This window comes from Uloborus diversus, chromosome 6 (genome assembly GCF_026930045.1).
Source record: "Uloborus diversus isolate 005 chromosome 6, Udiv.v.3.1, whole genome shotgun sequence".
Lineage (NCBI taxonomy): Eukaryota > Metazoa > Arthropoda > Arachnida > Araneae > Uloboridae > Uloborus > Uloborus diversus.
Window position 1 is genome coordinate 46,581,511 of NC_072736.1, and position 17,329 is coordinate 46,598,839.

The following is a 17,329-nucleotide window of genomic DNA, read 5'->3' on the forward strand; positions in this document are numbered from 1 at the left end:
AAATGCAGAAATTTATTCCCCGAATCCCGCTTGGTATTCACGAGGTGGCGCCACAGTCAATTCATTTTCTTCACGAACTGGGAGACGGAATGTATGGAAAAGTATTCAGGTAAAATTGAAATTTATAAAAAAATATGAAATTACTTTGAGATTCGTGTAGTGAATGTATTTTTATTGTAACTAAAGTTTGAAAAATATCTACCAATAATTATCTAATTTATGAATTTTGTTTTCTCAATAAAATTCCTTTCAAACATACGGAAATGATATTACAGTTAAAAATATAATATGCCATTGTTTCAATTAATCGAAAAAAAAAATATTTTTAAAAATAGCTTGATATTTTTCTAAACTATTTGCCTGATTTATGAGTTTTCTTTTCTTAATAAACATAAGTATAAGCCATGCGGAAATGATGTTGTGAAACCAAATATGATAGCTAGGGAACGGTGGGTCAAAGCGTGTAGGCATTCGTATGTCGCCGCATGACGTGCAGTTGGCTATGCATAGGTATGTCGTTTTTACTCGAATACCCCCGAGTTTAAATCAGTCTCAGCGAAGCAGCAGTACAGCGGCATGGCTTTAAAAAAAACATTGACATATTTCTAAAAATTACTGAAGGTTTGTAACTTTTGATTAGTCGAAGACCAGTTAATTTCTTTGATTCTCAATAATATTACGTTATTTTGACACCATCCACCAATAAACTCTGTCGGTCATTCTGTTTGTTTTTTTAATGTAAGGTTGTAATTATTGAAATAAAAGACGTAATTTTTGGCAAATTGGGTACACTGCAAAAAAAAAAAAAAAACTGTTGTTGCTACAGTATAATACTGGCAGCTGAGATTCCAAAGAAAAACTGTAAAATTTACAGTTTTAAACTGCAAAATGTGCAGTAATATACTGTCGTATAACAGAATATTACTGTGAAATTTGCAGCGATGAATTGTAAAATTAGCAGTAATATACACTTTTTTAATCGAATTGCCCTGTAAAATTTACAGTATCAAACTGTAAATTAGCAATAATACACTGTTTTATGAAGGACTTGGCCTTCAAAATTAACAGCGATAATATGTAAAATTAGCAGTAATATACTGTTTTTTAATGGAATTACCCTGTAAAATTAGCAGTATCAAACTGTAAAGTTCGCAGCAATATACTGTGAAATCAGCTGTACTGCGCCATAAATTAAGCAGCAGTATACGGTTTTATAAATGATTTGTACAGTAAAATTAACAGATGTAAACTATAAATTAAGCAGTTATCAATTTTTGGGAAAAAGCTTTTTATCCCTCCATCGTTGTCTCTTTTCACAACCAAAATCACTGCTTTTACAGCTGAAGAACAATATAAAAAAGTAAACAATTGATTCTGTATATAGAAATAAGCCTATATACGAAATCTGTTCCTTTTGTAAAGTTTTTCAACAACAAAAATAATGTTTTAGGCTATGAAAAGCGACAAGGAAAAACTATAAAAGCCTTTTACGTAAAAATAATTAACTGCTGAGAAATATATGTTTTATTGATATTAATTTCATTGTACACAAAATAAATCAACACCATCTTTATGTTTTATGTCAACCCACGCTATGTTTTACCTGTTAAAGGAGAAAAAAGGGCACTTTTTCATTTCTACAAAAAACTTTTAGCTCTATTGCAAACTTAAAAAATTACAAACAGAAGTAAATTGCGAAATATGGTCTGAAGCTTTATTTTTAGAGTCATTTTTTTAAAAAAACTGGACAAATTGAATGGGAGCCCGATAGTAGACACCTTCAATTTTCCTGAAACTTTCAGGATACTTTACTAGTATGGTGATAAGAAAAAGTGAAGCTTCTTTCCTCTCTAATTTACTTGTTGGCCCTCGAGCGGAGGTAAAAGTTTAGAGTTGTGAGTAAAAACAGCTACATATATCATTGCTTTGCTTCAAAAGCAATGAATGAATCGAACCAATTATTTTAAATGAGGATACTACTTGATACTAGGTACATGCTAGCATAAATATTTTGGTGACTCACTCATAATTTTGAGGATAAAGGTCAATGAAACTGCTACTTTTTTTACTTTTTTTTGCCTTGTTTAGACCCGGATATCTGCTAAAGCCGTGAGTAGCCCTCGGAAATAAGTATATGACTAACTACTCACCACCGTATAGTACTAAGAAAAATATAAAATAGCTTTCGTTTTTCTTGGCTTTAGTAGTTAAACGGTCTCAAAGTCGATGATTTTTTAAAAATGGCCAAGTTTAAAGGTCAATAACTTGAATCGCGACGGGTCAACAACTTTGAGACACAGCTGTAGTTATGGTCCGACTGTTTTGTAGTTTAAGGTCCTGGTTAGAAACCCATGGCAACTAATCAACTTTTTTAATTACGCGGTCTCAAAGTTGATCATTTGAAACAAAAAGAATCACAGTTTTAGGTCAATTACTCTAAAACGCTTGAGTCAATAACTTTGAGCAAGAGCTGTAATTATGCTCTACGTGATGTAATTTTATATTCATGGCAGAAAACTATGAGATCTAATCATCTTACTTAACTAAACGGTCTCAAAAATGATGATTTCTGTATAAAAGAGTGTTTTTTCACGAGTTTATATGCGTGCTACTCAAAATCTTATGAGCTCAAACTCACATAAATACTAGAACGAATCAACAGTCAAATGTACTTAAAGTTCCCAAAATTTCATGCTTCCAGTGTTGTAAAATTTCCTGTAAACTAGAGTACAACGTGGCAATTTTTTTCACAGAGCTGATCCGCCATTTTGGAGCACTATATTTTGGAGATCGTAGATACTCAGGATTTGGATCTCGGAAGCTGTTAATTTGCATAGGTTAGCGTCAAAGACATCTCTACACCTCTATAAAATTTCATCCCAGTCGGAGATGATCGAGCAGGGACAATTTGAGAAATTTCGGCCAGTTGACGTGGAATCACCGTGTATAACGTTGTGATAATTCACATGCATATTTTGTTATTTTTGACTTTATAATGATCATAATGATATATTTTAGGAAGAGGATTGCAATTGGGTAAGAGGTTGAGTTCAGAATTACAGTAGAATTTACATGTACACTACTTAGTAATAAACTTTTATAAATAAACGAATTTATTAAATAAGACTCAAAAGTAAAGATATAAATATAACGTCAAATAAAAAAAAGTTTGTTAGACAATAATTAAAAATGCAGATGAAATGTGCATAAAATGATTACATCAGCTGGAGTACCGTGCATCAAGCTTCTATTTATACTGTGTAAAATATTTTGGTTAGGATGAATGAAGAGTCATGCTTTCTACCTCCATTGTCTACTAGCATCGAGGACATAAAACGTAGCAAAATGGAACCAGTGGTATCCGTCAAAGCAATAATCTTGCTGAAGTTTTTCACGAAACTGAAGATTTTGACGAATTATGTATTGTCTTGATGCTATGTGTGTTCTTGGAGGTCGAAAAATGAAACGTTTGTACTGCCAGTGATGAAAATTTGATAGTTTTTTCCCCTATTTTGTCCCATTATTTTTTCATATTATCTCACCTCTTTTCAAATATTGGGTATTAATACAACCTTTATGTTAAGATTTTAAATTTTAATATAACGGCAAGTAATTTTATTGCTTTGTTGAGGGGTTAAAGATAAATGCATAATTCTATGTAGTATGTAACATACGTAATTCTTATATTTTTCTTTAAGAGGAGAAATGCACCATCCGCGATCGGCAAATGGCACAACCATCGTGTCCCCAGTGGCTATTAAGACACTCAAAGAGGGATCTTCTATTCAAGCCAAGCAAGACTTTTGCAGAGAAGTGGAAACTGTGGCAGTCTTGCAACATCCGAATGTGGTCTGTTTGGTCGCCGTCTGTCTCCGGGATGAGCCACTTTGCATGCTGTTTGAGTACATGTTCCAATGCGACCTACACGAGTTCCTTCTTGTTCACTCTCCACATTCGGATGTTTCCGCACGCAGCGACGATGGGACGCCACAGATACTTGAGTTGTCGGATTTCCTAGCAATTGCAGTGCAAGTTGCTGCGGGTAAGAATATGTTTTCTTTACTCTGAGTATTATTTTCTGTTTTTGCAATTATTACTTACTACTTATTATTTCTTGCATATTGTTTACTTTCTTTTCTTGTGATTTTGTGTAAGTTCTTCTGTTACAAAGTGGCGTTTATGCTGTGGAAAAATAAAAATGTCTTATTAGGCTGCTACGGAATCATTTAACTGGCGTTTAAAATCGATAGTTTCGGTTATCACGAAATAATAAATTAATGGAACTTGTGAATGAACAGTACTATATAAAAATAAATCTAATCATTTACAGCAGAACTAATGTATTTTGAAATAAAGAAACACTATGTGATTGTAAATGTTCTTTAAATATTTTACTTTCATCAATTTTTTTAGTTAAAAAAATTTTTTGATTTTGCAGCATAAAGCAATTTTAGACTGATAGTTAGAATTACAATCTTTTACTACAAAATCTTACGCCTTTTAATCCTTTTTCTTTTTTATTTTTTTTGCTACTTTATCTGAATCATTAAAACAATAAATTTAAATGCAAATGTTAAGGTTTCAGAACCATAAAGGAGCTATTTCATCTTTGAAATTTCATCAGGTTTAACTTTTAGAAGTTGTGAGTTGTAAGAAACTCCGAAATTATTAACTCGATTACTTCTGGACAGTTTTGAATTAATGAGAGGTAAATCATGCACATGGTCTTCTTGCATACAATAGTGTTTTAACTCATGAAAAAATAAGTAAATAGTAAAATAAAAATGCACATACTTTCTATATTTTTGACACAGATAAATTAATGAACAATGTCAAATAAAACGCTGATTAGTTGCACTATTTTTTTATTTGCAGTTAAGTTGATAGAGTATGATAGTAATTGACTAAAAAGTTTATCAATTTTGTAGAGTCTTTTATTCAAGTGCGTATTCATTTTTAGTTAACTTTGCGTACCGGCAAAAAACTTGGTAGTCTTTATGACCCAAGATTAATATGCATGCCCAATAATTTTTTAAGAGGTTTAATTTGCATTCCTTCATTTTGTACTGGAGAATTTAAGTTCTAGTTTGTTATATATTGTATGACAGGTAGATAAAAATAAATTACCGGAACAACTGCCTTGCCCCCCCCCCCCCCAGAAACCCTGGTCAGGAAAACTGAGTTTTGCACAATAAGCTTTGGCCCTCACGAGTTTTCGTGCCACAGGGTTTGGGTTTGGTAAATTGAAATGAATAGATCAGTAGTAAAATGAAGAAAGTTTATTTATAGATAAGCATTCTGGTATAGTTGATCTTTCTGTTTCTAAGTATTGGCATGTAAGTGATGCACAAAATTATTACGATGTTTAAATATTTAGAAAACATATAATCGTTACTGTTCACAATACCGCGTTTTTTTTTTTTTTTTTGCAATACTGGTGAGAAATTTTAAAGAAAAAATAAAATTTTTAAAACCAACTCTTTTTGTGAAAATCCCCAACTTTTTCAACTTTTAATTTGACAAAATTAAAATAAATATTGTTGAGAATATTAAATGATTTAAAGGGCTGTGGATCAAAAAACTCATTTGTAATTGTAAAAGAAACTATCAGCGCAAATAATGACAGTTTGTGAAAAACTGAAAAACTGATGTTGAGCAAGCTCAGAGACTATTTATAGTTTAGTTAGAGTTTCTATTTATAGTTTAATAGATTAACCAATGAAGATGCACGTAATGTAATCGTACCAATAGAAGATAAATAAATAGAATATAGATAAAAGAAAAGGATTAACGCAAGAAAATTTAGAACCTGAGAGAGAGCTTCAATTATTCTTCGATCAATAGCAATACGATATTTTACCAACTTTGCTTTTATCAATTGCAGTGCGGTTATAGCTATTTCAACAACTATTGAATACTGAGCATGGTCTGTAATTAGTGCTCACTTGGTAGCATTTGTAAATAAAATAATCATGGTCTATTGATGTTAGCATTTACATCTTCAAAAAATACATTTTTGGTTGATTAGTCATATTTTTGATATTTTAGTACTAACAATTGGTGAGTATTTCCCATTTAAGTATAATTTATCTAATTTCAAATTTTTTTATATAACACTTACTGATTGAGGTATTTTATATCTCATCACACGTAAAACGTATGTGTAAAATATTGCTGTAGAAAAATGTCTTTAATGTGTTAAATCGCTAAACAAACTACTGTAATGAAAAGATAAGAGCTTAAAAACAGTTAATATAGACATATTATTGATTAATCCTAACTAACCTCTGAAGTTCAATTTCTAGAAGTGTTACGGCCGTGATGAGAGCAAAAGCATTCAACATAAATATTTACTTATAATCGACTTACAGTGACGGTACATTGGATTTTTTTTCGTGAAAACGAAGAACTGATTATGATATCTTTTTACATATTTCATGATACAGAAAAATTCTTATCTAAGACAACGCACCTTTAGGGGTATTGATTTTTGCCAGCGTACTTCTCGAAATTACTTTTGGAATTCCTGAAACATTGCGCGTGAATTATATGTTTGCAGTATAATCATGAGAGAAATTGCTAAGCTTTGGAACCGATCAATATTGGAGAATCAATGCACTTTTCGAAAAGCAGTACTATCTTCATGAGAAGCGAAATTGGCTTTTAAAGTGTTTTTGTTTTGTATCAAAAATATGAACTTTAAGGAAAGAGAGATCTTAAATGCGTCATCTACTAAAGGTAATAGCAGATATTTTGTTGCTATAACAATAGTTAATTTATTAATAAGGATCTATTTTGTTAAAAAATGACAGGTAAGTTAAATGACAGTAAGTTAGGTCCCTGTGCCTAATTTTGAAGGAAATCTCAAATCATGAGGTAAGAATTTTTATCATCACTTTGGAATCAAGACCATTTGAAGAAAACAAAGACATAACGTAAACCCTGCGGAAAAAAAAAACCACTTTTAACACTGATTCTTTTAACAATAAAGATAAAAGAAAGTGAATGGAAAAATCCACCTTCTAATGAATACCTTTATAAAAAAGTAAGCTTCAAAACTAATTTGTCTTTGTGTTACAAAACTTTTATTGCGATCTACTTACTTGATTCAAAGAGATCCATTACATTTAAAACTTCACAAAAAATCACGGTGAAACGTTTCTTTAGCATTAAATATCATTCATGAAAATAAAACCAAAGAAAGAGAGGGAACAACGTTGCTTCTGAAGTATTTCAAACTACAGTCTAACCCTAAGTTTAAGTTCTTAGAATCCTGTTCTAACTAGTTTTGGCTTCTATTTCAAAATCACTGCTTACCTTTGACTTTAAGAAACATTCCAGTTTAATGGAACAAGAAGTCCTGTTAAAGAAGTACAAGCAGAGTGACGGTATGTACGGTTACCAGTAAATAAATAATAAAAAAATATATTTTAAATTTAGCACATATTATTTATGCGTTCAGAGCATTCCAAATCAGAAATAAAAATTATAGAAAAAATATTTCAAACGTTACGTAAGCTTTCCTGGATATTTTTACTGTGCCCATATTTAGTGGAAAAACTGTTCCATAGCAAATTTCAATGGAAATAAAACTGAATTAAATGAGCTACAAGATCTCAACACTAGCCAAATTGTGTTCAAATATTTAAATGCTGACAGAATAATTAATTGACTTAAAAATACAATGCTATAAAGGGTAAAATCAGACAAAAAATAATTGTAGGAACATGGTGAAGTTTAATGGCATCAAAAAGACTAGATATATAATTTCGCACTTATCTTCTAAGCCATATTACGGCTGCTTAAGGTTAATTAAGGAGATAGTAGGATAATGTGGGGCAAAGTGAAATAGTTAAAATAACTTACTGTTTTTAAAACGAACTATTTAGAAATTTGTTTTAAAATTTATGGTGCATAAAGAACGAACACTATATCTTAAAACAAAACAGGCATTGAAGAATTATTATTTTTATTTTTGGCAATAAATTTGTACCCCCTAAAAAAGGTGAAAATTTTTCATTTTTTTTTCATTGGGCAAAGTGAAAAATGAAGCATTTTTCTAATTAAATATTTTTATTCGATTATTAAAGATATATTTGATCAAACAATCGAGAAGGAATGAAACAAAAGAATGAATGAAAATATTAAACAAGAAACGAGTAAATAAATAAACAAATAATTTAAAAAATGAGAAAAATAAATAGGCTGGTAAAATTGAATGAATGTGTGCAAAAAATGAATAAATAAGGGGATTATTAAACGAATGAATGTAAATAAAATAATTAATAATTGAATACGTAAGTGATTTCATAAAAGATTGAATAAGTACATGAAGTGAACTATTTCACTTTGCCTCATTCACTTTGCCCCGCATGCATTGGCATACTGTACAAAGCATTTAAGATACAAATGAGCTTAATATTAGACAAATAAATACTGCAACAAATATTAGTAGGACTCAATGAAACTTTCCAGTGTTAATAACAAGAACTTGATCTAAAATAAAGACAAATAATCCATGACTTACAACAAAATATTACAATATGAGTATTCATTTTTGAAAATTGCTTGTATTATCATATTCTTTGATTTTTAGACGTAGTTTTGTCTTGACTGGAATGGACTACAATTAATACTACATAGTTAAAATATTACTAGATAGATGGCGCTAGGCGTTAAAAGCAGAGTAAATATTTCACCATTTCACTTTGACAAGCTATTTCACTTGATCACACATTTCTCTACTTTTACAATGGGAGTGCTTGTCTCTTAAAACACTTTATGATTCCAAAGTGTTTATGTTGAGAAAATGCTTACCCAAAACCTTTCGACGACTAATTAATCAAAAGAATCATGTCTTCTATAGAAACGTCCCACCAATAATTATTATTACCCCTTATACAGGCATATATTAGCAGATTTAATCAATGATCCAATTACATTGGAGGATGAATTGCTAGCAAATAACTCGGTAAAATCTCACGGGAAAGATAATACTAATTTTTGCAAGCAATACATTCCTGTTATAGGACCCTTTAGAATCATTGATCATTAGCTCTAAGTGCTATATGATGTGCATAAGCGCTTGATGCATTTATTTTTCTTAAGTAAAATTATACAATGAATGGGATCCCTTGAATTAGAAGTCCTAGTTTTATAAATTTTAATAACTAAATAAACTTGCGATGAATAGTGGTTACGATTGGGAATGACAGAAATAGATTTAATCAAAGTTTGCTTACCTGATTTAAAGATCCCAGTCCTTTTGAGATGAAAGGGATGTCAAAACCTGCAATGTAAAACATCATATCCACCCAGAACACAAAAAAGATTAGAATTTTTAGATTTATTAGATTTTAAATAAACACTTTGACTAACGCCATGATTTTAGAGTTGATATTATTGAGGAATCCTATAGGACAAAGTATTCGAATACTGGCTATACTATAGGGGAGATTGGGGATACTTGATCCTCACTTTAGTTTTCAATGTTTTTTCTCTACTGCAAATTATCAGTTTTGTTTAAAAAAAGGTACGTGAAATCAGGTAATTTTCTGCTCTTTCTGACAGTATTTTTTTTTAAGTTGCACTTAAACAGATAGTTTAAGTTTTTTTCATTAATTCATGTATCCCACATCAAGAGATACATGATCTCTTAACGGGAGATACTTGATCCCTCTGCGAAAATACATAGACTTTTCATTAGATCATCAATTTATTTATGGATTTTAGTTTTTTACATATTGTTTCTGAAAAAATACCACTATTTCTGATTTTCTTTATTAGATTATAATAATGCAAACACAAAATAACATTAATTTAAATTCCACTAGGATATTTGTAAAAAAATGTACAAAATTTTAATGAACTTGTGATGATTTTGATCAGTTAATTATTCTCCAATACAGTTGTGAACAATTTATTTTACAAAACTATTAATGTTTTTAAAGTAGCGTAATGAAACTAAAATTACAACAAATGAAAAAAAAAAATCGGATGACAAGGACAAAAATCAACTAATTTGCTTCTTGTCTTGCAAGAATAAAATTAAGAGTTTTATGAATTGAATTGATTTAAAAAAGAAAGGGGAAACAAATGTAAGTATCAGTATACTTATAAGGAAGAAAAGGAAGCCTAGCATATGTTTTCAAAAACTGAAAAGTCAAATGCAAAAAAATCGTTTATTGTAGTTCTTCAAGTTCCGCTCAACTAAACTGGATGTAAGAAACTTAACACATTCATTCTCATTTACTACACTTGATTAAGCATATTACCTTTTTGCTTTAGAAAACGTATTTCAAACTCTAGAAATCCAACTTTGCATTCCATTCGCTAATGATTCTACATAATCGGCAACTCACTTATTGTTGCAAATCTAACTACAGCAAAATAATTTTTCTTCATTTAAACAAGGATTTGACATCAACTACAACTTGATAAAGCTCATTTGGATTATCAGAACATAACTCATCAGCAGAGGTAGTTTATGTTTAGCTGTTTGAGTTGTTATGTGGATTACAAGTGCGAACTGATATTTTAATTGTTCAGCATCCCCTACTATTGTTTAACTATCCCCAGTCTCCCCTACTGTTAACAGTTTTTTTTTAAGCTTCAGGCGTGTACTACGTCATTTTTCTTCGATCTTTCTTGGACAAAACATATAGAACTAATCCGTTCCAAAAACGTTTAGATATTTAATGGGATACAGAAAACATTTAATCTTGTTAATCAGCCGTGCAATTACGGTATATTACACTGCTGGGCAGAACTCCAATATATCGTCTACTGAGTTTTCGTATGTTATGAAATTTATTGACATAGTGGTTGGTACGGGGGACCCTGGAGTGTTATGTTATGTTATGTTGGGCAGAACTTTGGCCACTTTCAGATTCTACAGGTGATGGCCAAAGTCCAGAAATTTTACTCGACTTTAAGCTAATATACTTATAATATAATGATCTGTAGTGCAAAAGTTTAAATGCTTTTCATGGAATAAGTTTCTGGTTTCATGTATATAACACTTGTTTATTAGTTCGAAGATGGTAAGTTCATAAAGTTTCAAAATGGCATTTTACTTTTTTTTTTAAATCAAACTTTTGCTTTGTGGTGAAACTCTTCTTTTTTTTTTTTTTTAATTTGGAAAAAAACTAACTAGTTAACCTGCTAGTTGTTATTTATTGATCCCATGCAAGGATTATTGGAAATTTTCGCAAGTTTCACCTCTCTTATCGCAAGTTGGACCTATCTTTAAAGCGCGTTTACTATAGCCGAAATACTAAGCATATTTTGCCATATAAAATTTTCCTATGTAAATATATTTTTTTTTATTTTGCCGTTTTGAGCGAGAATTTAATTTATAAGTTTCGCTTTGCTTGTACGTGTAAAATTAAATTTATTAGAATTTACCAATACTTTATTTATTGGGTATTATTGGCAGCATAGAAAACGTTCTGTAGCTTTGTTAATTCCGTTTTAGAAGAGTTTATTCCTTTCAAAATTCCCTACATTTTATAACAAATCCTCAGAGATCAATCCTGTGATTTTGGCATTTTATATAATTCCAAGACTAGTTTTTTTTTTAATTACAATGAAGAACGTTCAGCCTGTCTACCACGTAAACCGCTGTATTTGGAGAATCAAGTTGTATCGTATTTGCTGCAAAAATTTTGTTTGCTTCAAACCATGCATCTACATTTGCAGCTATATATTACTCCACTTACCCCACTGACAGTTGTATTTAGATTTGGAGACTGCAGTTTTTTTAACGTATTTGCTACAAAAGTTGTACTAGCTAAAATCCAAATTATCTATATTTACGACGACTTCATTCAGTTTACTACTGCATGATTTTCCATTGAATTCAATGAGCATAATTTGTAATTGATTCGCTGCAACACTGGTTTTGCTACTCTGTTCTTCAGTGAATTTCATGACCGTCCACCTCACCCCTCGATTATAGTTGCAATGACATTTTCAACTCAATTGCTTGTGTGAGGAATTTTCAAAAAAGAAGGTATAAGGCCAATGAGATCAAAAAAAAAAAAAAAAAAGAGGATCAACAAAAAATCGAGAATTTTAAAACATTGTACAGATTAATTCTCAAAGAAACAATCTAGGTTTCACTCTAGAAAATGTATAGATTACTTCTCTACATACTCACCATATTCATCAAGGTATTTTTTTAAGCGACACACCAAACCATCAAAACCAGCATAGAAAAAAACCATTGTCAAGGTTGTAGAATCAAGGCAAAATTGTTTGCTTAACTGCAACATCGGTTCTGAAGTGTTGACCTCCCAAGTGCTTCTTTGAAGGTCCGAAAAGATAGAAATTACTTGGTGTGAGGTTGGGACTGTAAGGACAGATAGGTTCAATATCCTCCTCCCCTGAAAAACGCCGTGACAAATCGCACATAGCTTTGTCCGTATGTGGTCAATGACCACTGTGCCCACAAAACGTCTCTTGCAAGCAGTCTTGATCGAATTGCCTCTCACAATCAACCAGCCAGGTACAATAATGGGCAGCATTTAAATGGTTGACCATATTAACATCAAAGCTTCCACGCTCTAACTAACAGTAACCGCCCAACAATCCTGTTAGGGGGACACTCAACTCCTTCTACCGACATTGATTGAGGGTTCCGATTTTCTTCGATAACTTCAGCGTGATCTCTATTCATACAGAGAATCTGCACACTCGTCACTTTTGTTTTCTAACTTTTTGAAACACCATCGTAGAGAGCAACTTCTACTAGGCTTTCTACAACCATTTTTTGGCTTAGAGTCGAACCCACTTTTTGAATATTGGTTAAAAGAATATCAATGTAATACTTTTTCTAAGCATCAAACAGTAGCAATTTGTTATTTTGATCCAGGATAATGGCATATCCCACATATTATTATAATGTTTTTGTGACAAATTTGCTATTCTATTCAGCGGGTTTGACTGTATTTATTTGCACTATATTCAATATCACAGGTGCAACCAAACTGTGTTTCTTAAAGACGTACGACTTTAAATACATGAAATGTTGAATAGTAGTACACTAGACATGAATTTGTAATAAAATTTAGAAAAGAAAATAAGGCAAACAAACAGAAAGTCTACCATATAAAGTACACGATGCATTTTCAAGCTATTTGTTGTTGCTATTTGTGTGTATTATTCTATCCCTAATAAAAAAATGTTTTTTGCACAGCTCTATTTTGAGGCACTAACTTTCATTTTTAGTTTCTCAGAAATGCCAAAATTGATATAAAACTGGAAAATTGCCAAATTACTCCTAAATCTGAACAAAAAGTAAAACCAGATAAGAGTGATTTTTTTTTTTTGTTTAAAACCCTATGATAATGTTTCATAGTTAAAAGAGCACACTAATTAAAATAAGTTATTTCTTTTTATTTTTAAACCAGCGATAATGTTTCATGGTTAAAAGAGTAATCTAGTTAAAATAAGTTATTTCTTTTTCTTCGAAAGGCAAATAAATTTCAATACATATACTGAAAGTCAAACTTCAACAATGTATCACCATGGGAAAGGAATTTGCTCTTTAACTTAAAACACTCTAATTTTCTTAAAATAGAAACAGGTTCTAAATCTCTATTATAAGAAGACTGTTTTCAATAAATTTCCTTTAAAGGAATGAGATAATTGCCTAACAAATTACTTTTAATAAAATATTACTTTACGAGATCAAAAATGAAATATTTAAGGCACTTAGACTAAACGTTGAAAAATGAAGTATCAGTGAGGAAGTAACTTTTTGCACATAATTAAAATTTAAAGAATCTTCTGTAGTTATAATTCTTCGGTACTAATCCGCGCTATTAAATTCATAAAGTGTGCATGTTAGGCACGTTTAAAGCTTAAAAGCTTAACTCTTTTCGAAAGATTATTACTTTTGTGACTTTAAGTGATTTTGCTCGCCCCGATTGTTTGTTTGAGCAGGAAAAAATACTATTTTTGATTTTCGATTATGTGTTAGTTTCATTATTAATTATAATTTGTATTTGTATTATTTATCATACTTATAATTGTGGAATTAATTAGAAATACCATTGTATAAGATATAATTATATAACTTATTGTGAACTTCAATGAATAGTACGAACTTCAAATGTTTTTTTGTTAGCAAGTGCTTTCTTGCTGGTCAGTAGCTAATAAAAATACGCCCGTTAATATAATGTCTAGGATGACTATACTTGAACTTTTTAAAACTATTTTCTTTCTGACTCTATGACTCTCTTTCAAATAAAAAGCAGCTTCTATCAGTAAGTGTAACTAAAGTCTGCTCAAACACTTATAAGATGCAGTTATCACGAAGGGACATACTCCATAATAATTTTCCGTACTTAGCGCTACATCACAACTCCCAAGATTTGGCACCTTTACTACTTTTCATAGTTAAGCCTTGGTTTCCTAGGAGCGAATCGAAGATCTTCGACGTCGCTCCTCGCCGTGACGGCGTCAAGTGGATTTCGGCGAGGCCATTCACGACGTCGATTTAGCTCGGGCGCGCATGCGCAGAAAAATCAAGTTTTCCCCTCGGCGAGGAACGACGCCGACGATCGGCGAGTTTGCTTCTAGGAAACCAAGGTTTTATGGATTACGGCGCTCACGTTTTCGTACTAGGCTCTTCGAAAGATGCTTCAATTTTTCTAAACCAAGTTGATGCGATTTGATGTGTTGGTCTCCGATTTATTTATACAAAAGCATTGAATCATATGAAGTTGATTGAATAGCATTTACGACTAGAGAAAAAATGTAGATTGTCTCAACTCCATTAAGCAATTAGTTCTGATAGTTTATCAGTAGGTGTTCTTATTCATGTGTACATGCAATGAAGGCAGTGGCAAGTTTTCCACAGTTTAATTGTTTAGTGTTTAATTTCCTTATTTATTCTGAGGTAATCATTACAGTTCATGTACCATTTTTTTAAAACTGTTACAACTACATTTTAAACAGTTTATTAAAAAAATAACCGAATAATATATATATAAATAATTGTTACGCTTTCACTATTAGCTCTGCAAACGATTCAGAAACAAATCAAAGAGCTACATAGTTGTATTAAATTATGTTAGATCCCATGCATTCATTTTGAGTCAGATTTTCTACAAAAGTTATAATTTATATAATACATATACAGACCAGAGGTGAATCCAAAAACTTTCCAGTGCCTGAACGATCATGAGAATAACTGAATAATAAGTTTCGACCAATTTTATGAGGAAGGGAATTTTTTTGTACAGAACAGCAATACCGGGGCTCTTTCATAAATGCTGGGGCCATGCTTTCATTTGTTAAGTCCTTTTGTTTCCTTATTTTTAGAAATAAGTAATAATTGGTTTAAATGTTTGTTTCAGGAATGGAATATCTTTCGAGCAAACGTTACGTTCATCGTGATCTGGCAGCAAGAAACTGCCTGGTTTCAGCTGACACATCAGCGTCAAGCTTATCCCAAACCTGTCTCCCAAACGGATTAAACACTTCACCACTCATGGATAACATCTTGGTCAAGATCTCTGACTTGGGTGTCAGCCGTCACAGCTGCGCAAATGAATACTTCCGCATCAGAAACACTTTGTTACCAGTTCGGTGGATGGCTCCCGAATCCCTTCTATACGGTACTTTCACCACCGAAAGCGACGTATGGTCTTTCGGAATACTTCTGTGGGAGATCTTCAGCTACGGCATCAGACCGTATTTTAACTGTGACAATCAGGAAGTGATCGATTTGGTATGCGCCCACCAGTTGCTTCCAAGACCCGAATATTGTCCTCCGTATGTTTACTCAATCATGAATGACTGTTGGCATGATTCGCCTTCCCACAGACCAAACTTCAAAGAGATATACAACAGACTTTGTTCAGTTCAGACTCTTCACGAAAGAACATTCAGCATTAGTCATTCTGTTCTGACACACAACAGTAGCCATCAGAGCAGCACTGGACCTAGCAACAAGACTCTTTCCACCAACCTCAGTTGTGGCACGGGGAATCTCATGGTTAATGGGACCACATTAATGCCCCGACAGAATGGCACATTCTCAATGTGTGGATCTGGAACTGGTTTTGTTTCTACGAAGATGATTCCGATGCATAGGACCCATCAATGTGAGCAAGTGTGAGCTTCTTCAGAATACAGATATCAAAATTTATTGACGTTCTAAGCAACTTAGAACTAGTGTAAAATCCAAAACCGTTCCATAAATTATCACTATAGTAATTTATTGTGCAAAAAAAATTATATGTTTTTCTTGTTCAATTCTGTTGTCATTTGAATAAATTAAATATTGCAGCTCAACCTCACGAAATGGGCCACATTTAGAGAAATATTTTATTTAGAAAAGTGAGAGCACACAATGCTGATTCTACGTTAGATTTAATTTTTAACGTAATGATTCTACAAGAAGTGCCTGAATTACTGGGTACCGTAAAACATATTATCTTAAATCCTGTACCTCAGAGCCAGACTAACGTAAGACCAAAAATATGCGATTTTCAGCTTATTAGTGCATTGTATGCAAAAATTCTATTCCACATCAAAGTATGTGAACGCAATTAAAAAAGATCCTTTGTTCCCAAACATCCATTTTTATTTACCGTTGTCAAAAAAGCGCGCGTTTTGCATCTCTCCTGTAAAGTAGTGATTGTGTGACTTACGTTAGTCTGGCTCTGAGGTTTCAGAATTAACTAAGTGAATAAAAATCTGAAAATAAAACTTTTCTATATTGTTTAATGAGCCCAAGGTTTGATTTAAATTTTTAATTCAAATGTGAGTTTAAACAATTTAACTCAAGAATTTGTTTGTGCCATCAAAACTCAGTTATCTAATGCCCGATAAATATTACTCGAAACAGGTGAGTTTATAGTACGAGTAAATGTCTGAACTTTACAACATTTCAAGCTTGGGAACACCAGATGTAAGTTATTAAAATCAATTTAAATCAACCATTTATGGACCCAATTTATGAAATTTAAATTGACAATTTGGTTTTGTATTTACTTCATTCACCATGGTTCAAAATTTTTATCCGACAGTGAAGGTTAGCTGCATATTTGACTTTTCATAACATTTTGCAAAAATGCATTTTATTCAAAAACTATATTTCTACCAATATTAAATTGAGTAAAACTGCTTTTATTTTCGTTTCAAATATCTTAAACTTGACAAATCTGAATAATTTTTATGGACTTCGATTAAAGGAGCCTGAAAAAGACGAGCTTGAATGTCTGAGTCATTTAATCTTGATAAGAAAGAAACAAAGATGAACTTTTGTAATTTATTGTACTTGACATGCTTTTAATATTGTATCTTTGTTTCTTAA

At 31.7% G+C, this 17,329-nt stretch overlaps 1 protein-coding gene across 1 annotated transcript; it reads left to right on the plus strand.

The window, feature by feature from the left end:
- The first annotated feature begins 2 nt into the window (after positions 1-2).
- LOC129223815 (tyrosine-protein kinase transmembrane receptor Ror-like) lies at positions 3-16,129 on the plus strand. Its single transcript, XM_054858174.1, has 3 exons — positions 3-109; positions 3,699-4,042; positions 15,366-16,129. Exons 1-3 carry the CDS (start codon positions 3-5, stop codon positions 16,127-16,129), a joined length of 1,215 nt encoding a protein of 404 aa, XP_054714149.1.
- The last annotated feature ends 1,200 nt before the right edge of the window (positions 16,130-17,329 follow it).

What these genes read in the sequence shown, in the direction of transcription:
- LOC129223815 (XM_054858174.1), top strand. Translation starts at nt 3, where the DNA reads ATGCAGAAATTTATTCCCCGAATCCCGCTTGGTATTCACGAGGTGGCG. An exon ending in ATGTATGGAAAAGTATTCAG is followed by an intron (nt 110 to 3,698) that starts GTAAAATTGAAA and finishes TTTTTCTTTAAG; the next exon opens with AGGAGAAATGCACCATCCGC. An exon ending in TGCAGTGCAAGTTGCTGCGG is followed by an intron (nt 4,043 to 15,365) that starts GTAAGAATATGT and finishes TGTTTGTTTCAG; the next exon opens with GAATGGAATATCTTTCGAGC.